This window comes from Hypanus sabinus, chromosome 2 (genome assembly GCF_030144855.1).
Source record: "Hypanus sabinus isolate sHypSab1 chromosome 2, sHypSab1.hap1, whole genome shotgun sequence".
NCBI classification, from domain to species: domain Eukaryota; kingdom Metazoa; phylum Chordata; class Chondrichthyes; order Myliobatiformes; family Dasyatidae; genus Hypanus; species Hypanus sabinus.
In genome coordinates this window covers 183409415-183433679 of record NC_082707.1, presented here as the reverse complement: position 1 = coordinate 183433679, position 24265 = coordinate 183409415, and the positions used below count along the sequence as shown (strand labels likewise).

The 24265-nt window shown below is 41.3% G+C and overlaps 1 protein-coding gene across 2 annotated transcripts in view; it reads right to left on the bottom strand.

Moving 5' to 3' along the window:
- ccdc88c (coiled-coil domain containing 88C) overlaps nt 1–24265 on the bottom strand; it is a 230042-nt gene that overhangs the window by 115631 nt on the left and 90146 nt on the right. For both annotated transcript variants that reach the window (XM_059960992.1, XM_059960988.1), the window contains exons 4-7: nt 14013–14082; nt 8679–8737; nt 5871–5954; nt 4568–4708 (exon numbers count right to left, since the gene is read on the bottom strand). In XM_059960992.1, the coding sequence (XP_059816975.1) occupies nt 4568–4708; nt 5871–5954; nt 8679–8737; nt 14013–14082 (354 nt within the window). The remainder of the gene's footprint in view (nt 1–4567; nt 4709–5870; nt 5955–8678; nt 8738–14012; nt 14083–24265) is intronic.

Genomic DNA, 24265 nt, shown 5'->3' with positions numbered 1-24265 from the left:
CTGCCAGAGAAAGCAGGATCTCCCAGTGGCTATACATTTTAATTCCACGTCCCATTCCTGTTCTGATATGTCTATCCATGGCCTCCTCTACTGTCAAGATGAAGCCACACTCAGGTTGGAGGAACAACACCTTATATTCCGTCTGGGTAGCCTCCAACCTGATGGCATGAACTTTGATTTCTCTAACTTCCGTTAATGCCCCCCTTCCCTTCTTTCTTTCTTTATTTATTCCCCCCTTTTTTTCCCCTTCTTTTCTCTCTCTCTCTGCCCCTCTCACAATCACTCCTTGCCTGCTCTCCATCTCCCTCTGGTGCTCCCCTATCCCTTTCTTTCTCCCTAGGCCTCCCGTCCCATGATCCTGTCCTTTCTCCAGCCTTGTATCCCTTTTGCCAATCAACTTTCCAGCTCTTAGCTTCATCCCTCCACCTCCTGTCTTCTCCTATCATTTTGGATCTCCCCCCCCCCTCCCACTTCCAAATCTCTTGCCATCTCTTCTTTCAGTTAGTCCTGACGAAGGGTCTCGGCCCAAAATGTCGACTGTACTTCTTCCTATAGATGCTGCCCGGCCTACTGCATTCCACCAGCATCTTGTGTGTATTGCCACAATTAATTATTTGGTTTTACGGAAATTGAGTACAAGGTTGTTGCTTAAATGATTTAATTTAAATTAAATTAATAAAGTGCAGTGCTTTGCAGTTAATGATCAATAACCAGAGTGGGACAACATGCTGCAGCCGGTAGAGTTGGTCACTGGAGGCTGGAGACAAATGGCGTTCTGTTCTGGGATCACTGTTCTTTGTGATCTTTACATGACTTAGGTGAGGAACTGGAAGGGTGAATTAGTAAGTGTACAGATGACATGAAAGCTGGTGGTGTAGAAGGGTGGCATAGGTTACAATGGGACAGTGATAGGATGCAGAGCTTAGCTGAGAAGTGACAAACGGGGTTCAATCCAGAGAAGTGTGAAATCGTACACTTCAGAAGGTCGATCCTGATGGAAGCGTACAGGGTTAATGGCAGAATTCTGAGCAGTGTGGATGAACAGAGGGACCTTGGGGTCCACGTCCATAGATCCCTCAAAGTTGCTGCGCAAGTTGATAGGGTAGAGAAGAAGGTTTATGGTGTGTTGGCCCTCATTAACCCGGTGATAACAGTTTAAGAGCGAATAGGTAAAGTTGCAACGCTATAAATCTCTGATTAAAACACTTGGAATAGTGTGTTCAGTTCAGATCCCTTCATTGTAGGCAGGATGTGGAAGCTTTAGAGAGAGTACCAGGATGCTGGCTAGATTAGAGAACATCTTATGATAGGTTGAGTGACTAGGGCTTTTCTCATTGGATCAAACAAGGAAGAGAGGTGATCATCATGATGAGATGCGTCTTATACACCTCAAGTGGACAGCTAGAGACTTTTTCCCAGGGAGGAAGTAACTAATACAAGGGGACATAACTTTAAGGTGAATCTCAGGGGTAATTTTTTTTTTTATTTAGCACGTGCAGATACATTAGGGACATCTAAGAGACTCTTAGATAAGCACATGGATATAAGAAAAATGGAAGGATATGATCTTAGAGTAGGCTAAAGCTTCGTGAAAACCGAAGGGCCTAAACTGCACTGTACTGTTCAATATTCGTAAGCATATTCATTGATGTGAATGTTGTCAGAAGCAGTGTACAGAAAGAAAGATTTGCACATCTATAGCACCTTTACTGACCTCAAAGCATGCCATAGCACTCTCAAGCCAATATAGAGCAGCCATTGCCGGTGGCTTAGCAGGAACCACCACACGGCCAGTCACAAACTCCCTGCTCTTTAAAAGCTTTGTGAATCATTAACTCATCTCTCCCTTCACAGATGGCTGACTTCTCTCAGAGCTGCGATGGAGCAGAAATGACTTGCCAAGTTATAAAGCACGGTGTTGTTTTTAGAAACTGTAAGTGGTTTAGTGGGTGAGTACTGCAGACTGAGAGGCAATGCAAAAAGATTGTTGCAAAACAACTCCCTAACAGGTTCCCCTCTCACCCCTTCTCTTATATCACCGGGCCATCTCTTGTGACCCTTCTCCTTCCCTTTCTCCCATGGTCCCAACTCCACTTCTATCAGATCCCTTCTTCTTCAGCCCTTTATCTTTTCCACTTTTCAACTGCCAGCTTCCCACTGCAACCCCTCCCATATCCACCTTTCCACTCGCCTGGTTTCACCTGTCACACAACAGCTTCTACACGTTCCTCTCCCCCACCACTATCTTCTTCCTCTGGCTTCTACCCCATTCCTTGCCAGTTCTGAAGGGTCTTGGCCTGAAACATCGACTGATTATTCCTCCATAGATGCTGCCTGACCTGCTGAGCTCCTCTGGCATTTTGTGTGTGTTACTCTGGATCGCCAGCATCTCCTGTGTTTGTAATTCGTTCTCTCTCTCTCTCTTCCCCCCCTTCGACTCCCTCTCCTTTACTTTAGAGTTATTCTTTCACCTCTGCTTAGCTGGTGGCTTTTCAATTCCTTACTATGTATTGTTCATCTTCTTCTCCACTGTTCTTGGTGCTTGCTTGCCCATTCATCTCATTTACATTGAGCACAGAATCTACCGGAGATCAAGAAGGAAGAGACACAGATTGTGGTATGTGATAGCCACATGCCATCACCTGCTTTGTAAATGGATCTCCATTCCTGAAGCAATGGAAGGGATTGCAGAAGGTGATTTATGTACAGAGGTGATTAACTCCTCTGAAGAAAGGAGTCTGGATGAAGTCAGGTTGGAAAATCACTCCAAATGACAGGAAGTGCTAAGATATGAGTGCAAATATTTAGGTCAGCATGGACATCAGTGAATTGGGTTAAGTTCCCACCCTTGCCTGCGAGGAGTTTGTGAAATTCTCATGTGACGACATGGGTTTCCTCCAACATTCCAAAGACGTATGGGTTCGTAGGTTAATTGGTCACGTGGGTGTAAATGGGTGGGAAGGTCCTATTACTGTGTATCTTTAACTCGAAGCAGCTGTGTGAACAGTTTTGTGCCCCTTATCTAAGAAAGGATGTGCTGGCATTGGAGGGGGGGGGGGGGGGGCTAGAGCAGGTTTGCAAGAATGATCCAAGGAATGAAAGGGTTAATGTATGAGGTGTGTTTCATGGCTCTGGACCTGTACTCACTAGAGTTTAGAAGAATGAGGGGGGGATCTCATTGAAACCTATTAACTATTGAAAGGCCTAGACAGAGTGGATATAGAGAGGTTACTTCCAATAGCAGGAGGTTCTAGGGCCAGAGGGCATAGACTTAGAATAGGACATCCTTTTGAAAAAAGAGACGAGGAGGAATTTCTTTAGCTGGACAGTGGTGAACCTGTGGAATTTAATGCTACAAACTTGGAAACCAAGTTATTGAGTATATTTAAAACGGAAAATAATAGTTTCTTTATTTGTAAGGGTGTCAAAGGTTACAGAGAGAAGGCAGGAGAATGGGGTTGAGAGGAATAATAAATCAGCCATGTTGAAATGGCGGAGCAGACTCGATGGGCTGAATGGCCTAATTCTGCTCCTGCGTATCATGGTCTTGACCAAATTTCTTAGTGCATCACTGCGGTGCAGCTTGAGACACATGCTTGAACATGACCCCGGGAATCGTCTGTGTGGAGCTTGCACGTTCTATGTGGGGCCTCCTCCCACATCCCAATGGAATTGAGTTATTATTGGGACATGTGCCAAGGTTAAAGAAAAGCTTGCCTTGCATATTGTACAGATCAATTCATTAAAATTATGCATTGATACAGTACACAGTGAATCAAAAACAGAATGCAGAATAAAATGCAACAGCTACAGAGCAAATATAGCACAGGTAGCCAACAACATGCAAGGTCATAACGGGGTAGACTGAGTCCATTTTATCAAACTAGGGAACCATTCAATAACCTTATCAGAGTGGGATAGAAGCAATTCTTAAACCTGGTGGTATTTGTTCTCAGGCTTTTGTATCTTCTCTCTGATGGGAAAGTGGGGAAGAGAGAATGTCTGGGGTGGTAAGGGTCTTTGATTTTGCTAGCTGCTTTATCAAGGCAGCAAGAAGTGTGGTTAGATGTGTGGGTTGGTAGGCTTGTTGGCTGCTGTTGAATGCCCCTGGTGTGGGGATGGGCAATAGAATAATAGGATGGACCAGTGAGAGTGTGGGATTCTAAACACATTCGGGTTAGTGAGCTGTGGGAATTGGAAGCAGGGCAATGCTTGCCGGCTGCCCCCCACCACATCCTTGGACTGTATTGGTCAAGGACACAAAGGATTTCTCTGCATGTTTCGATGTACAAGTAAATAAATGTAAATAAAGCTAACATTTTCAGCTATTCTTTGAGCAGGTGTAGGATTTAAGTAAATGGGTGGTTGAGGGTCAGCATAGACCCAGTGGGTCGAGGAGTCCATTTCTGTGCTGTATCTCTTTGACTTTATCACCTTCAGCAAGATGGACATTCACTTAATTTCTGCCTCAGAGCGATCAACTTCCTCCCGTCCTCTCCACGTAGACCAAATATGCTGGCAGTTAAAATATTTTCCAATATTCTGATTAACATGTGCACGTGCTCACCTCTGAGTACTCATCCCGATCGTCAAGAAGCCTCTTCAGATGAAAGACCATTGATCGTGACAGGTTCTCCAGATCTTCTGCGGTCACTTCAGTCAGTTCCATCCACTGAAGGTCAAACACGTTCTCCTGGTTATGGGTGATCTGCAAGAACATAGTTTAAAACAAACAAAGCTACAAAACAGGAATCTGAATCCAAGTTAATCAGATTTGTTATCATAGAGTCATAGAACACTTCAGACCATTTCACCTTTCACCCTTAATCCATGACCTCTAGCTCTAGTCACACACAACCTCAGCAGAAAAAGCCTGCTTGCATTTACGCTATCTACATCCTTCATAATGTTGTATACTATCAAATCTCCCCTCATCCTCCAGAGAATTTTGGCATGCTGGTTGGCTGCCTTAAGTCAGGACACTAAGTGTAAAATTTGGGAAGTTATGACGGAGTTGTACAGAACTATGGTGAGGTGTCCAGTTTTGGTCACCCTGCTGTAGGCAAAGAGTGTAGAATAGGGTTTACAAGGTTGCTGTTGGGATTCAAATGACTGAGGTACAGGGAGAAGCTGGAAAGACAAGGACTTTATTCACTGGAGTCAAGGAGTCTGAGAGGTGTATAAAATCATAGGGGTGAATGCATCCAGTCTTTTTCCCAGGCTTAAGAAGTTTTTCATTATACCTGTCTATACATATAATTGTGCATGTGACAATAAACTTTGATTTGGAAGTCCACAGCCTAAACAAATAAAGGTGCTGGGGGATCAGAGGGGTTAATGTAAAAGGTTTCTGTGTAACACTAAGGGAGGAATTATCCAGTATTGCATTAATCATAAGGATTACCGAATACAATGGTTCTGATTTGGGCTTCCTATCTCCTCATCTCTGGTCAATTGTAGGTTTAATTAATTAACTTATTTAAAGATACAGCACGGAACAGGCCCTTGTGGCCCAATGAGCCACACCACCCAACAACACCCCAATTTAACCCTTGCCTAATCACAGGACAATCTAAATGACTTATTAACCAGTATGTCCTTGTTCTGTGGGAGGGAACTGGGAGAAAACACGTGTGCTCAGGTGAAGGACATACAAACTTTTTGCAGACGGCATAGGGATTGAATTCCAAACTCCAACTGTGATAGCATCACTCTAATCGCTACTCTACCGTGACACTCCCATGGGTAATGTGTTGTCAGGAAATTAATTTTCAATCAGAACCGCACACATTTCATCAACAACGGCACATACTGTATAATTCATCAGAGTACCATCTAACCGACAGCAGAGAGCCCTCGTCAAGACCCACCTCTTGTATGTGAGCAACGATGGCTGTCTGAGTTGTGATGTCCAGCTGTTTGATCCGTTCAATGAATTCTTCCTTTCGTTCGCACTTGGTTAGGTGGGGAAAAGAATAATTTATTAAAACTGTTGTAATTCCTATTCAAATCCCACCCACTCTCTCCTCCACCACCTCCCACCCCAGTGGGCAGAAAAGCCTGAAAGCACATACCACTAGGTTCAAGGGCAGATTCAACCCCATTGTTACAAGTCTATTGAACTTAACATTTCAATCCTTGTAAAAATCTCTGACTATCCTCACCTCGTAATTCTAAAAACTTCTTTCAGGACTCTGCTCAGTGTCCGACACTCCAGACAAAACAAGTTTGTCCACACTCGCCTTGTTCTCATGCCCTCTAATCCAGGCGGCATCCTGCTGAGCCCTGCGAGTCTCTCGGGTTGACCCCTGGACATCTTCCAGGAGGGTGAATGCACAGATTTTTGTTTTAGTTGCACTCCCTTGTAAAAATTATAACTTACAATTAATTTATGTTTCCCTTCTGAATACTGCTGACGTGATGCCTGCGACTCTGCCACAGGTCATTTTTACAATGCACCTGTGCAACTTGTACTTGTTCATGTAACAATAAACTCATTAAAATCCCTTCTGCACCCTTTGAAAAACCTGCACATCCTTTCTGTATCGAGGCAATCACACTTGCACAAAACACTCCCAGCTGTTAAGCATTTTAAAGGCCAAGGTGAACATAATTTTGAACATAATCAAGGGATATGGGGAAGAACCCAGAAAATTAGAGTCATAGTCATAGAGCACTACAGCACAGAAACAGGCCCTTTGGCCCATCTAGTCCATGCCAACCTGTTTTTCTGCCTAGTCGCATTGACCACACTTGGACCATAAGCTGATTAATGAAGTTCATGTGAACCCACGATCCACTTGAGTGACAATGCAGGCCCAAAGGGATCTTGTGGCTACTCCAGCCCTTAGACAAGAGACTACAGGTGCTGGATTGTAGAACTGCTTGCTGCTCCTGCTTTTATGCCTTCTGTGAGTATGTTCCTTGGTCTGAGTATTGTCAAGTTGGTTTGTTATTACCCTCTGTCTGTATGGAATGTGGGGAGACAATTGCTGGCTGCCCCCAGCACATCCTCAGTTGTTGACGAAAACAGCATATTTCATTGTATGCTTCGATGCTCATGTGGTAGGTGAATCAGAATCTGAATGTACTGAAGTACAGTGGACATAGTTGTCTTGCACACCGATCAATTCATTACATAGTGCATCGTAAACAATAACAGAATGCAGGATCAACGTTACAGTTACAGAGAAAGTGTGGTTCAGGTAGGTGCAAGGTCACAATAAGGTAAACTGTGAGGTCAAGACCTTATTTTAAAAACTGCGGCTGAGGAACTGTGGACTGGCAAGTTTAAAGGAAGGCAATATGCAATTTTTGTGTAGTGGTATGGGCTGGTCTAATATCTTTTCCAAAAATCCACCACAGGAAAGAAAGGACGGGCCAAAAGGCCTCTTCCTGTCTTATACAATTGTGGGAATCCATGACTTAGCACAGAGCCCTGTCATTTGGGATTTACTTGCTTAGAATCCTTTTCAGTATCAAGCAAATGACAAGATCTTGCTCTCCTTTGAAGCTGTTTTTTTTTGGTGATTCTGCTAATAGCACATGCTTCCAAATTGCAGATTGGTTATACACAACTAGGGAGCAATAAATCACTGCCCTGGTAAAGCAACCAGCATAATCAAAGACCCCACCCACCGTGGACGGTCTCTCTTCACCCCCTCCCATACAAAAGACTGAAAGTGCCTACCAGGAGGCACAAGGACAACTTCTACCTCACTAGTAGAATGTGATGGACGTTTGACCTCATTGTGACCTTGCATCTTATTGTTTAACCCACACTGCACTTTCTCTGTAACAGTGACACTTTATTCTGCATTCTGTTACTGTTTTACCTTGTTCTACCTCAATGCACTGTGTAATTAATTAAACTACATGAACAGAATACAAGACAAGCTTTTCACTGTACCTCAGTATACAGTATGTCACAATAATAAACCAATTCCAACATTACCACACAAGCTATGCTACATTCTCAATCAGGAAAACCTGTTTAAGTCTGTTTCAAATTTTGTATCCAAAATTATGAGGGGTACAGATGGGGCAAATACAAGCAGGTTTTTTTCCCATTGAGGTTGGATGAGACTAGAACTAGAGGTCATAGGGGGTTAAGGGTGAAAGGTGAGATATTTAAGGGGAACCTGAGGGGGATCTTCTTCACTCCAAGGTTGGTGTGAGTGTGGAACGAGCTGCCTGTGCAAGTGGTGGATGTGGGTTCCAGTGCATCACTTAACAGACGTACATGAATCGGAGGGAGGGGTGTGGAAGCTGTAGTCCAGTGTGTGTCGATGGGACTAAACAGAAAACCGATTGGCATGGACTGGATGTGTCAAGGAACCCATTGCTATGCTCTAGTACCCGATGACTAAACCTGTGCTTTGAAGCCTATAACAGTCTGTTCTGCTATCACACAACTTCCTGTACCAGGAGGTTTCTTTGGAAAGTAACTAGTACACTATGGCAGAACTCTGTGTACCAGCAAAGGAAAAGCTCACAAACTATTCCCCCCTGCACTCACTCTCATCACAAATCTGTAAGCCCCAGCCCGAGGTTGCAGAAGGCTTTCTGAGGGATCAGACTCTCTCAACAGAATCAGTTGGGAGCCCAGAAGCACACCAGAGACAAATCCCATGCAGTCACGTTGCTCCAGGTGTAAGAGGCCAAGCAGAGCAACTTACCTGCACAGCACAGCCCAGCATGAGTAACAGCACCTTCTTGATTTCATCCATGCTCTTTCCTGAAGGGGGAAGGAGAGGAAAGTACCTCGGTAAAAGACACTTGGCAAATGGAAGCTACAAGCTTTCAATTAAGCATGCTTTGTAAAAGTCATATACAGTAAATAGTCAATTTGCTCCCATCATGATTTCTGAGCAAGGAATTCTGATGGAAAGGATTGTTTTGATATCACACAATAGAAAGAAACAGGATGAGAATGAGGATTATTGATAACCCTGCACGTCCAAAGACCTTTTCCTGACCTCCTTAGGACATGGAAGTGTTTCAATGGTTTCACCTATTAGCGATCAGGGTTCAGTTCCCACTGCTGCCTGTGAGGAGTTTGCACGTTCTCCCCCCGTGACTGTGTGGGTTTCCTCCGGGTGCTCCGGTTTCCTCCCACACTCCAGACGCACAGCGACACTTGCAGGCTGCCCCCGGCACATCCTCAGACAGAGTCAGTCACTGACACATTTCACTATATGTGACAAATAAAACTAACCTTTCAATGCTGGGATTGTGGCAGACAATCTGTGCGGAGAAACATCTCAGAAACAAAACAAATGGACCTGATACATTACGTCCAGTGAGGGATAAACACAAGGGAGAACTCTGGTTTAATGAGTAATGTTAAGGCAGCCATCCTGAAAGGCGACAGTCACTCAGTACTTAGAACAGTACAGCACAGGACAGGCCTTTTGGCCCACGATGTCGGTGCTGATATTTTTCTTCCATCATCTGACACCCTCATAAAGAAGAGCTCTCACCAATGCTTATCCCTCAACTAAAATTGCTGTAAGCAGATCACCTGATTTGGTATCATGTCTTTCACTTGTTTGTGGGATCTTTTCAGACACTCACCACTTTCTACATAAAAAGTTTACTCACACGTCTACTTTAAATTTTCTGTCTCCTAACTTGAGGCTAGGCCCTCTAATATTTGGCATTTATGCGCAGGGAAAAAGACTCCTTATGCTCTGTCTATAACTTCCAAGATTTTATAAACCTAAATTCACCCCACTGCACCCTGGGTTTTGTGCTCGATTCTCAGGAGTGGGACTTGAAGCCTCAACCTCCACATGGCCACTGGCTTCCCTATCATTGAGGACAGCTTCAAAACCAATGCCTCAAGAAAGCAACACCCATCCTGAAGGACCCTCACCACCCAGGACATGCCCTCTCTCATTACTACCATCAGTGAGGAGGTACAGGAGCCTGAAGAGAGACACTCAACATTTTAGAAACAAACCCTGTCTCTCCGCCATCAGATTTCTGAACAGTGCATGAATCAATGAACAGTACATCGCAATTCCTTTTCAACCTTTTTTATTTTGAAATGTTATTGTAATTTTTAATGCAATGTGCTGCTGCTGCAGAACAACAAATATCAGTGACAGCACACCGGATTCTGATTCCAGTGATGCACTGGTAAGTGTAGGCCCTCAGTTAAGGCTACGATTCTAAGAGAGCTACCAAAGTGAGTAATGGAAAATTTCACACTGGTTCACCTACGCCCAGCTTTGGACAAAACAAGTCGAAGTAAAATGTTAGGCCAACAGCAACATTCACAGCTAGAGTGAGGTAGCTCACACTATAAACACCCCACCATGGAAACAGACTCCACCTTGCAACTCAAATCAACAGTGGCCTCTTTTTCCTTTCAGCCTCACTTCCCCTGCAATAAACCAGGCCGCAACAGGCCCGCTGATTACTTCTCATTACTGCCATCAAGGAGGAGGTACAGGAGCCTGGAGGTGCCCACTCAACATCTTAGACACAGCTTAGTCCTCCCTGCCGTCAGATTACTGAACGGTCCGTGAACACCACCTCACTACCCCTCTTCAGCACCACGCACCTATATATTGATAACTTACAGTAATTGTTATGTTTTGCACTGTACTGGAGCCACTAATTTCAGAACAATCATCAGTGATAACAATTAGAACTGCACAATAGGTTAGCAGTTAGCATAACTCCATTACTGCGCCAGAGACCAAGGTTTAAATCTGCTGCTGTCTGTAAGGAGTTAATAGCTGCCTGAGAAAAGTCCACTGGATCCACTGGGCAGAAGTCATCAGCAACACTGATCTATGGCAGGGACCACACCAACTACCAGCGGATGAAGAATTAGGGAAAAGATGAAGATGGATACACCAAGTACCAACATCACCAGACAAGCGGCAGCGTGGAACTCCCAGGGAAATCAGAAGGGAGGCTGGCCAAAGAACACCTCGCAAAACGACCTTGAAGATGATGCCAAGAAGATGGATTACACCTGGGGACAACTTGAAAGACTGGTTCAAGACAGATAACTCTGGCGAGCTGCTTGCCCCAGTTTGGGGCGGGGGGTGATCTTAACTGACTGTAAGGAGTTCATACGTTCTCCCCATAACTACATGTGTTTCCTCCAGGTGCTCCAGTTTCCTCCTATGTTCCAAAAGTGTCTGCTTAGGGTTAGTAAGTTGCAGGCATGCTATGTCAGTGCTAGAAGCTTGGCAATACCTGTGGCTTGGATTGTGTTGGTCATTGACACAAAAGATGCATTTCACTGTATGTTTCGATGTACGTGTGATAAATAAAGCTAATCTTTAACCTTTAACTTGATTCTGATTCACTTAGTTCCGGATTGAGCAACAGGCCTTGCTTGTATGTTCAAAGATAAACCCCTTCAAACAAATTCCCCTCAGAGGGCCACATTAACAAAGAAAGGCTCAGCCTTCTGCCAACACATTAGTGCTGAAGAGGCTTCAAGTGGGAGAATTTGTTTACCAGGAGTCATTGCTACAGCACCAAATAGATTAAACAGCTTTAAATCATCGCCGACACAAGAAGGTTGCAACAAGATTGAATAAAAGGAAGCAAATCAGCATTACAGTTTAACAAAAATGAAGAGATCTGGCAGTTAACTAGTTTCCTGCAAAGACCAAGCAACATATATATCTTTCAATTAAGGTCAAGGCAGTCTTTGGCTCGCTTCTGTAATGCCATTTCCTGTGTTTCAGGCCTCGCAACCTGCAGTTACTGCCTCACGCCCACCATGCAACTCTTCTTGTGCCTAGAAAATAGAACATGAAACAGCACAGCAAAATACAGGCTCTTTGGCCCACAACACTGCACCAACTTTTAAACTATTCCAAGATCTACAGGATCAGAAAAGGCTGCAGAGGATTATAAGATCAGAAAACTCCATCCCGGGCACTAGCCTCCCCACCACTGAGGACATTTTTTAAATCCTATGCCCCATCCATCATTAAGGACCCTCACCATCCAGGACATGTCCTTTTCTCATTACTACCAGGAGCCTGAATGTTTTGGGAACAGTTTCCGTTAGATTTCTGAACCGTTCATGAACCTATGAACACCACCTCACTATTTTGCAGACATTATGCACTACTTTTTAAAAATATATTTCTTATTGTAACGTACAGTAGTTTTTTTGTGTATTGTACTGTACTGCTGTCGCATAAAAACCAAATTTCAAGACATGTGCCAGTGATAATAAACTAATTCTCATTAATAAATCTAACCTTGAATGTTGCATCCAGGCAAGAAAACCCAAGAGGTGAAGAGCTTAGGAAACCAGAAGTCCATAATCACCTGTTCCTTCCAAGCAAAACACAGTTTGCCTAATATCATGCCCCAAATTATTCAAATACTGTGTCATAAATCATAATTTACCATCTTAAAGAATCAGGAAGACAAGAGCTGGATCAGGCTTTCCTATGCCGTGTTCCACAGATGGAACATTTGCTGATTTTCATAACAGATTACTACAAAAAAAACTTGCCTATGATTCCTGTACATCTCTATCAACTCACCTCAGTGAAGGTATACAGAATATTGAAGGATATAGAGCGGGTAAATGCAAGCAGGCTTTTCCCATTGCGGTTAGGTAAGGCTAGCACTAGAGTTCATGGGTCAAGGGTGAAAGGTGAAATGCTGAACCTGTGGGGTAACTCCTTCACTGAGAGGGTGTTAAGAGTGTGGGATGAGCTGCCAGTGGTAGCAGTGGATGCAGGTTTGATTGCAACATTGAAGAGAAGAAGGGGTATAGAACATAGAAATATAGAACAATACAGTACGTTATAGGCCCTTCAGACCACAATGTTGTGCCGACCCTTAAACCCTGCCTCCCATATAACCCTCCACCTTAAATTCCTCCATATACCTGTATGGAGGGCTATGGTCCAGGTGTGGGACAAAGTAAAAGTTTGGCACAGACAAGCTGGGCTGAAAGGCTTGTTTCTGTGCTGCAGTGCTCTAAGTCTAGGTTAAGTGGCAAGTTGCAGTTTCCCACAGCACCAGAGGTCAATCCTGGCCTCCGGTACTGCTTATGTGGATAATTTGGATGCTCTCTTTGTGACATGTGGACTCTCACTGGATCATCTGATGCTCCCCACCCCACCCCCACATCACAAAGACGTGCGGATTGATTGGTCAGCTAGAAATTGCTTTCGGCATGTTGACGAGGGGCGGAATGCGGGGGGCGGATGAGAAGGTAGGGGGAATTTTAAAAATAGGATTAATGTAGGATTTTCTGACTGAGTGATTGATGGCCAGCAGAGAGCTGATGGGCTGAAGGGCCTGTTTTGGTGCTGTGTCTCTCTATGACTGTATATCTCTATGTTGTTTGGACTTTAGGGCCTGAGGGAAAGTTTGGATAAGTTAAGACTTTATTCCCTAGAGTGCAAAATGAGGGGAGATTTCATAAAGGTTTAGAAAAGTTATAAGGAATATAGATAGGGTAACTGGAAACAGGCTTTTCCCTCTGAGCAACACATATAAAATGTTGGAGGAACTCAGCAGTTCTGGAAATGACTAAACAGCTGATGTTTTGGGTCGACACTCTTCATCCGGACAGGAAAGAGAGGGGGAAGATGCCAGAAGAGGTGGTGGTGGGGGGGGGGGGGGGGGAGGATGAGTCAGGAACTAGAGGTCAAGGGTTAAGGGTGAAAGATGAAATATTTAAGGGAACTGAGGTAGAACTTCTTCACTCAAAGGAGGGTGAGAGTGTGGAACGAGCTGCCAATGTAAGCGGTGGATGCCAGTTTCATTTCAACACTTCGAAGTTTGGATAAGTATGTGGATGGGAGGGGTACGGAGGGCGATGGACCAAGTGCAGGTTGATGGGAGTAGGCAGAGTAATGGTTCAGCATGGAATAGGTGGACCAAAGGCCCTGCTTCTTAGCACTGACTGCTAAGCTCAACCTGGTGAATCACAAAGCGTGGTTAGATGAAGGAAAACTGAATCAGACCTCAGACTGGTCGATTATTGCTTAAGGAATGAAGGAACTCACCTGAGAGTGGATCTTTAGCAATCATGAGTACATTTGGCAGAGTCATTACCACCAACTGTTGCAGACACTCCTGTTAATAAAACACATAGCAAAAATGCCCTGATTACACAGAACACAGAACATTGCAGCACAGTACAGGCCCTTCAGCCCACAATGCTGTGCTAACCTTTTAACCTGCTCCACGATCAATCTAACCCTTCCCTCCCACATAACCCTGCATTTTTCTACCATCTGTGTCTATCTAAGATTTTCTTAAACATTCCTAATGCATCTGCCTGTACCAACAAACCCTGGCAGCACGTTCCACGTACCTATCATTCTCCGTGTAGAAAAACTTACCTCTGATATCCCACCATAAACTTTCCTCCAATCCCCCTAAAATTAGACGCTCTATTAGCCATTTCACCCTGGGAAAAGTCTCTGGCTGCCAACTTGATCTACAGTATGCTTATCAGGAATGAATTTCTAGTCAGTATATCAATCTGGTCAATATTGACCATGGCTTAATGACCTCAAACTCTCCGTTGAGACATAATGTGAAGTTATCACACGGTGACACAAGGGGAGACAAGCAATTTCCACAGCAGAAACAACCTCTTTTCTTTATCACATTCTATAGTGCCTTCACAAAATAATATTACTTTTGTTCAAGTACTCTAAAACTGGGCATGGATTCTCCAGACATTTCAGTTAACTGCGGACATGATGGCAGGGCCCATTTGTATACAATGGCTTACTAAGCATATTCCTGTTGAAAACTTCTTCTCTGCTCTCTGCTGCTCAAAATGAACAAGTCACAGATGAAGCTAAAGAATGTGTTAATGGAATTGGAAATGGGTTATTTCTGTCACCAAGGTACAGTGAGAAACTTGTCTTGTATACCGTTCATACAGACCAATTCATTGAACAGTGGTTTGTTGAATCACAAGATTCAGAATAAAGTGTAACAGTGACAAAGAAAGTGTACTGCAGGTAGACAATAAGGAGCAAGACCATAATGAAATAGATTGTGAGGTCAAGAGTCCATCTTATCATACTCATTCAATAGATTTATAACAGCAAGACAGGCACTGCCCTTGAGCCTGGTGGTATGGGCTTTCAGGTTTTTGTGTCTTCTGCCTAATGGGAGAAGGGAGGAGAGAGAATGTCCGGGGGGTGGTGGGGGGGGGGTCTTTGATTACGCTAGTTACTTTACTGTGGCAGCAAGAAGTGCAGACAGAGTCCATGAAGGGGAGATATATTCCTGTGAGGTACTAGGCCGTGTCCACAACTCTCTGCAGCTTCTCACACTCCTGGGCAGAGCAGTTGCCACACCAAGCCATGATGCATCCAGATAGCAGCTTACAGTCGGTGTCAGTAAGAATTGCCAGTGGGCAGTGGGGACATGCTAAATTTCCTAAGCCATTTGAGCAAGGATGTGCTTGCTTGGGGTATTCCCTCAGATATCTAACATAGTAAAACTCTGATTATCAGACCTGCTCAGGAACTGGATGGCTCTTCAGCTTAAAGACAGCATGAGAATTGGACCTCTGTGAGTTTAAAAGGAGGGTGGAAAACAGGCTTCCAGTTAGCCAGATGCTGAACCTTCATGACTTCTGTCTCGCGGGATAGTGATTTGTTGAAGTTTTATTGTAGCTTTTTCCCAGAACAGCCTGTAGGACTCATAAAGAGAGCTTTTACCACATTGGCCTTCATAAATCAAAGTGTTGCATTCACTATGTTGAAGTTGAATAAGACATTGGCAAGGCCAAATTTGGAGTATTGTGTGTAGTTCTGGTAACCTATCTAGAGGAAAGATATCAATAACAGAGTAAATTTACAAGGATGTTGCCAGAACTGGAAAGACCTGAGGTATAGGGAGAGGTTGAATAGGTCAGGACTTCATTTCCTAAAGCAAAGGAGAATGAAGGAAGATTGGATCAAGGTATATAAAATATTGAGGGAATAGCAAGCAGGGTAGATTGAGAGTAAATGAAAACAGGGTTTTTTTTCCCCATTGAGGCTGGGTAAGACTAAAACTAGAGGTCATAGGTTAAGAGCACAAAGTAAACTATTTTCCTCTTCAAGTGAAACCTGAGGGGAAACTTCTTCACTCAGAGGATGGTATGAGAGTGGAATGAGCTGCCAGCAGTACTGGTGGATTGAAATGAATTTATTTCTTACACCCTTCACATACACGTGGAGTAAAAATCTTTACATTATGTCTCTGACTAAACGCGCAATGAGTAATTAGTAATAAATAAATAGTATATAGAACAGGACAGTCAATATAGCATAGAAATTCAATTGTATCACTGTGAATTAATCAGTCTGATGGCCTAGTGGAAGCAGCTGTCCTGGAGCCTGTTGATCCTGGCGTCAATGCTGTGCTTCCATTTCCCGGATGGTGGCAGCTGCAACAGTTTGTGGTTGGGTCCCCAATGATCCTTCAAGCCCTTTTTACACACCCATCTCCGTAAATGTCCTGAATAGTGGGAAGTTCACATCTACAGATGCGCTGGGCTGTCCGCACCACTCTCTGCAAAGTCCTGCGATTGAGGGAAGTACAGTTCCCATACCAGGCAGAGAGATGCAGCCAGACAGGATGCTCTCAGTTGTGCCCCTGTAGAAAGTTCTAGGAATTTGGGGGGGCCGTACCAAACTTCTTCAACCGTCTCAGGTGAAAGAGGCACTGCTGTGTGTTTTTCACCACACAGCTGGTACATACAGACCACGTGAGGTCCTCGGTGATGTGGATGCCCACAAACTTAAAGCTGTTCACCTTCTCAACCCCAGATCCACTGATGTCAATAGGGGTTAGCCTGTCTCCATTCCTCCCGTAATCCACAACTCCTTTGTTTTTGTGACATTGAGAGAGAGGTTGGGAGGTCAGCAGGAGACGCTCATGGAGTGAGCACTGTTTCAGATTCGCTCCATAACCTTTACTTTTCTTAACCTTTGATCACCCTTATTTAACTTACTTTTACCTACAACAAAAGATTTTTGCTACTTTTCTGGACCTATCTTTAAGAGTTTATTGTGAATTTTTGAAGAAATGAATACAGAAATGCCTCTTAGATCTGAAGGGCGAGACCCTGGGAAAGATCCTAACAGGAAGGGGAAGAAGAAAAAGACGGATCCTAAGCGCACTGAATTGACTTATGAAATATTATTGGAGGTTTTAAATGAAAAATTTGAAGAACAATGACAAATCTTTAAACAAGATATAAAGGCTTTTCAAGATTATATGGATAAGACGGATTCAGTAGTTAACCAGCAGCAAGCTTTAATCGCAATTTTGCAAGAGGACGCTCGGAAGCAAGACTTGATAATTGAAAAACTGGAGCAGAAATTACTTTCGACCATTAAACAGGTGGAAACACTTAAAGCCAAGAGTGTCGACTTTGAGAACCAGTCCAGAAGACAGAACTTACGCATACTTGGTCTCCCGGAAGGTATTGAACAAGGGGACCCCTCGAAGTACTTTGCTCAACTTTTAAAGGATGCATTCCCTTCTGTATTCCCAGACAGTCCTCCGTTACTTGATCGCGCTCACAGAATTATGCGTCGTTCACCAAGTGCTTCAGCTAAACCACCGGTTGTAATTGTCCCATTTCACTACGTGCATGTTAAAGAGCAACTTATTCGTGTGGCTCGGCGTGTAGGGATGGTCAAATTTCAAGATCACAATTTTTGATTAGTGGAAGATTTTAGTCCAGAAGTAATGAAGGCAAGGCTTCTTTTTAAAACTCTAATGTCCGAATGTTATGAGAAAAATCTAAAACCTGCGCTCTTATACCCTGCGAAGCTCAGAATCTCACCTTCGAATGCACTTCGGCGTGTTTTCCTTTCTACATCTGAAGCGAGAAGCTTTCTGAATGAGAACTTCCCTACTGCTATGGATTCTCATAAATGAGTGATTTTGATCGTTGCAAGATGGTTTTTGTTTCCAAAACCAGATTTTGTTTCTGGCTATTGGTGTAGGTTTACTCTATATTTTATACTCTAATTAGAGATTTTTTTTGACATACTAATCTTTTTATTTTACTTACTTCAACTACTGTACTTTATCTTTGGTCATTATTATTAATCCTTCAAAGATGAATTTTTTTTTACTAAGATGGCGGTTTCTTCTCCAAAATATTTTTGGCTTTTTGTTCAATTTTGACATTTTTTTTCTCTCGTCTTCTTCCTATAATGCATTTCTTATCACAGTTTAAATTTTTTTTTTGGTTTGTTTGAGTTTTAACCCGATTTATAAGTTACTAGTGATTATATTTTTGTTTTTCTTACCATCAATTATATTAAGAAGTTTGGTTTTAGTATAGTGATTATTATTTCTTTAGAGTTTGGATGGATTTTTTTTAATCCTTTCTATACGAAGTTGTCTTCTGCTGATATGGGGGTAGATTTAGTTTCATCTGTCCTTTTTCCCAGCCGTTTCCTGGCTGGGGTGGTCTTTTCTCCTCTTGGGTGGGGGTGGGTTTTTTTTCTAAATCTTATGTTCCTTATATCAGTTTGTTTTAGTTTCTTCATTTGGGCTGATTTTAAACTACTAAAATGTCCGCGATGTCGTCACTTCCGGGTCTGCCCCTTATTTTTGTTCCTCTTCCGGGTGCATGAGTTCATAATTTGGTTAACCCTTTATATACCAAACGGTTGATTTCAGAAATATGGCTCAGACCATTAATTTTGTCTCTTGGAATACTAATGGCTTAAACCATCCGGTTAAACGGAAAAAGATTTTCAAAGTATTCCAAAGACTTAATGCTCATATTATTTTTGTACAAGAAACTCATGTGAGGAAAGAGGACAATTATCGCTTTTTTGGGTTTTGGAGGGTCAACAGTACCATTCGAATTCGAATGCTAAAGTAAAGGGAGTTTCAATTTTTATCGACCTCTCTATTGCATTTGTCCAACACGATATCTTTTCGGATCCGAATGGTAGATTTTTGTTAATTACTGGCTTACATTTTAACAAAAAGGTTACTAGGGTTAATGTTTATGCTCCAAATGTGGATTGTCCCGATTTTTTAAAGTCCTTATTCACTTCTCTACCTAATCTAAATGAATATAAGTTAATAATGGGTGGTGACTTTAATTGTTGTTTAAATCCTTTGTTGGACAAATCTATATCTACTCAGACTTTACCTAATAAGTCAGCCACTTGTATTAACTCTTTTTTGACTGATAATGGAATTTTTGATAATTGGAGATTTCGGCATTCTAAGGACAAAGAGTTTTCATTTTTCTCACATTTTATCATTCCTACTCGAGAATTGATTATTTTTTTATTGACTCTTGTTTTATTCCATCGGTAACTGGTTGTAATTATGATATTATAGCCATCTCTGACCATGCTCCATTAAAACTTTCTATTAAATTTACGTATACAGCTTCTAGTGCTAGACAATGGCGATTTGATTCTACCTTACTGCAAGATCCGGATTTTATTAAATTTATGAAGGAACAGATCGATTTCTTCTTTTCAACTAATTCCACCGATAATATTTCTTGCGGAACACTTTGGGACACTTTTACAGCATATATACGTGGACAGATTGTCTCCTACTCTGTTGGTCTGAGAAAATGCATTAAGAAGGAAACTCTTTTATTGGTTGATAAAATTAAAGAGATCGACAAGAAATATTTGATTACTCCTAGTAAGGAGCTTTACAAACAAAGGGTTGAACTTCAAACGGAACATAGTTTATTACTTACATCTTCGATTGAAAATCAATTAATGAAAACCAGATCTGATTTTTATATACATAGTGATAAATAGGGCAAACTGTTAGCTAGTCAATTGAAGAATGCTTTGGTTAAACGTCAAATTACTAAGATCCATCAGCAGAATGGGGATCTGACAGTTAACCATGATGAGATAAACAAATCATTTCAAGATTTTTATACCTCCCTGTATCATTCCGAATTCCCTCATGATCATAATACCATGTGTGATTTTCTTGGGAAATTGAATTTTCCAAAAATTATCATCAGATGATCTTTCAGTATTAGAAACTCCTATTACGGATGCAGAAATTAAAGGGGTTATTTCCTCTATGAATTCTGGGAAAGCACCAGGTCCAGATGGGTATACAGTAGAATTTTTAAAAATGTTTTTCCGCTACTCTTTCTCCTTGGTTATGTTTCTCCTTGGTTAAGGTTTCTCCTTGGTTTTTGAAGAAGCAATTAGATTGGGCAATCTGTCACAATCTTTTTATAGAGCTTCCATTTCTTTAATATTGAAGAAAGATAAAGACCCTACTGACTGTGCATCCTATAGACCAATATCTTTATTGAATGTAGATTCCAAGATCTTTTCCAAGATACTGGCATCCAGTCTGGAGAAGGTATTACCCCAAATTATTTCGGAAGATCAAACTGGTTTTATTAAAAATCGCTATTCTTTTTTCAATGTTAGGAGATTATTGAATATTGTTTATACTCCTTCACATAGCACTTCAGAATGTGTCATTTCATTAGATGCGGAGAAAGCATTTGATAGAGTTGAATGGCCATACTTATTTAATATGCCTGAGAAGTTTAATTTTAGTCCGACATTCATTTCCTGGATTAAACTGATATATCATATTCCAGTAGCCTCGGTGCTTACTAACAATCAAAGATCTCCCTTTTTTTGTTTATTTCGGGGTACTAGACAAGGCTGTCCTTTTAGTCATTTATTATTTGATATTGCTTTAGAACCCTTGGCAATTGCTATCAGAGAATCACAGAACATTTTTGGCATTAATCATGGGACAGAAATACATAAGCTATCATTATATGCAGGTGATTTATTATTATTTATTTCTGATCCTGAGAAATCCATTCCTGCAGTTATATTATTGTTGGCTCAATTTAGTAATTTTTCTGGGTATAAGTTAAATCTTAATAAGAGTGAATTGTTTCCTTTAAACAGACAGGTTCCAATTTATGGAAATTTACCTTTTAAATTAGTTAATGACTCTTTTATTTACTTAGGGATTAAAATCACAAAAAACTATAAGGACTTATTTAAGGTTAATTTTTTACCCTTAATCGATCAGATTAAATGTTTGTTTACTAAATGGTCACCAGTATCTTTATCTCTGATAGGTCGGATTAATGCTATTAAGATGGTTATTTTACCCGTTTTTATATATAGTTCAAGCGGTACCAATTTTTATTCTGAAATCTTTTTTTTGCTAATGTTGATTCAAAAGTTTCCTCATATATATGGCAGAATAAAAATCCTACATTAAGTAAAAAATATTTACAGAAGGCAAGGAAGGAAGGTGGATTGGCATTGCCTAATCTTAGATTTTATTATTGGGCAGTTAATATCTGATATTTGATATGTTGGTTAAAGGATTGGGATTTATCTTTTAGCCCTCATTGGGTGAACCTGGAAATTAAATCTGTACAAGGATTTACATTGGGTTCTATTTTACGGACTTCTCTTCCCTTTGCTCTTTCTAAGTTGCTGAAACAAATTGACAACCCGATAGTTAAACATACTTTACGTATATGGTTTCAATTTCGGAAAGTTTTTGGGTTGACTCAGTTTGTTTTAATATTCCTATTGTATCCAATTGCTTTTTTTATCCTTCTATTATAGACCAAGCTTATTCAGCTTGGAAGACTAAAGGATTACTACGATTTTCCAATTTATTTTTGGATAATTGTTTTATGTCTTTTGAACAATTATCTAATAAATATAATTTGCCTAGATTTCATTTTTTTAGATATTCACAGATTAGGAATTTCTTAAATACTGTACTTACTACTTTTCCAAATTTTGTGTCTTCAGGTATTTTGGAGAATTTGTTTGAACTAAATCCTTCTCATAAAGGACTAATATCAAAACTTTACAATATAATTATGAAGATATGTTCAGAGCCCTTCTATAAGATTAAAAATGATTGGGAAAGAGAGCTTAACCTTACTATCCCTATTGAGAATTGGGATAAAATTTTTCAATTAGTTAATACATCATCTATATGTGCTAAACATTCATTAATACAGTTTAAGGTTGTGCATAGGGCTCATATGTCCAAGGATAAATTGGCTCATTTTTATTCCTATATAAATCCTATCTGTGACAGATGTCATTCTGAGATAGCGTCTTTAACTCATATGTTCTGGTCGTGTCCGCTTTTGAAAAAATATTGGAAAGACATTTTTGATATTATTTCTACGGTATTGAACATTGATTTACAACCTCATCCTATTACTGCAATTTTTGGTTTAGCAATGATGGACTCACTCCATTTATCCTCTTCTGCTTGTCGAATGATTGCATTTCTTACATTAATGGCTAGAAGATCTATTTTGTTGAATTGGAAAGAAATTAATCCTCCTACCATATTTCATTGGTTTTCTCAAACTATGTTATGTCTAAATTTAGAAAAAATTAGAAGTGTTGTATTTGATACTTCTATTAAATTTGAAAAGATATGGAGACCATTTATTCAATATTTTCATATGATGTAATATGACCCTGTTCCAAGCCTATTTGATTTTCCAGTTTCGATTTTATATATGTTGAGAGGATCAGAGTTGACGACACTAATAATTTTGTATTTTTGTGATATAGTATAAACAGCCCTTTTTTTCCATTTTTTCTTTTTCTCTTTTTTCTTTTTTCTCCTTATTAGTTATTAGATTATTAGATTAGTTTTTTTGCATAATTTTTTTTTTCTTTTTCTTTTTTCTGTTTTTTTTAATACATATTATGATATACCTAGGTTTGCCTTGTTTATTTGTAAATTGTATCGTCCATGATTTGGGAATACTCATTTATACTGTAACCATTGCTTATGTATTCTTTCATGTTCAGTTGAAATGTGTATGTTTGTAATCCCATTATCTATGTACCAATTTTATTTTGTTGATATTAATAATAATAATAAAAAGATTGAAAAAGAGAGGTTGTTTCCTTGACACCACTGTGTCAGGGTGATGACTTATTTTCTGTAGGCTGCCTTGTTATTACTTGAGATTAGACCAATCAGTGTAGTGTCATTAGCGTTTAATTAGCAGGTTGGAGCTGTGGGTGGCAACAGTCATGGGTATGCAGAGAGCAAAGGAGGGGGCTCAGTACACAGCCCTGAGCTGAGGGGCAGAGGTGAGGGAGCCCACTGTTACCACCTGCCAGCGATCCATCTGCACAAGGCAGGGTGAAGGCCGAATTGCAACATTTAAGAGAAGTTTGGATAAGTACATGGACAGGAGGGGTATGGAGGGGTAAGTGCAGGTCGATAGGACCAGGCAGAATAATAGTTTGGTATAGATTAGATGGGCTGAATGGCCTGTTTCTAGACTGTCACGCTCCATGAGTCTATGACTCCTTGATTTAAGAGGTCATTGTCCAACACGTGCAGCCGATATGAATGGAATGAATCTCTGGATGGGTACATGCTCCTGATATATGGTCATCCAGTACAAAGGAGAAACAGATTACTCAGATCCTCCAGGTCGGCTTGCTCCTGCCACCCTCAGGTCCAGGCAGTGGGCAATTCAGATTTACATTCATGTCTGGGTGTCTTGGAGAGGGAGCGTATGACCTCTATGGGCAATTTCCAAGTGTGATGGGTCGGCCCTCCCAGGGTATTGAGTGTTTTGTAGGTGTTAGTTACAGTATTTTAATTTGAAATTGTAAATAATTTTGTAAATCCCCCATCATTGTGCATATCTTGTCAGTGAATAAACTTTTTGGTTTTGTCAAAATAGAGGCTCCATTATACTGCAGTCCTTGTTTTGTTATTGTTCACAGCATAGCAACCAATTGTCTGAATGAAACATTATCACAGGCAGAGAAGCAACAATGACCTTGCAAAATGATGCAAGGCGAAACTCCCTGAGCTCTAAAACATCCATCACAGTTAGTGCGTGGAAAATGTATTTCCTTAAAAGCAGACTTTCGAAGGTTCCTGGATTTACACAGCATGGAAGCTGCTGCACGTCAGATACAGAGTGAGTACTGGAGTCCTACAAGCAGCAGAGAGGTAAATGTGCAGGCTTTGAGCTTCAGGTAGTATTCTGGATGGATCAGTATCAGGCAACACACCACCTCCTCCTCTTCCTTTGACATTGCTGGGGATTGCCTGCACAGGGTTTTAGCAGCCCCATCACGGATACAAGCCTTCACGCCATGGAGGCCATCTTTAAAAGCAGCATCCACTGTGAGGACTGTCACCATCAGGAACATGCCCTCTTCCCGTCACTACTGTCATGGAGGGGACACAGGAGCATGAAGGCAAAGCGTCAACATTTTACAAACAGCTTCTT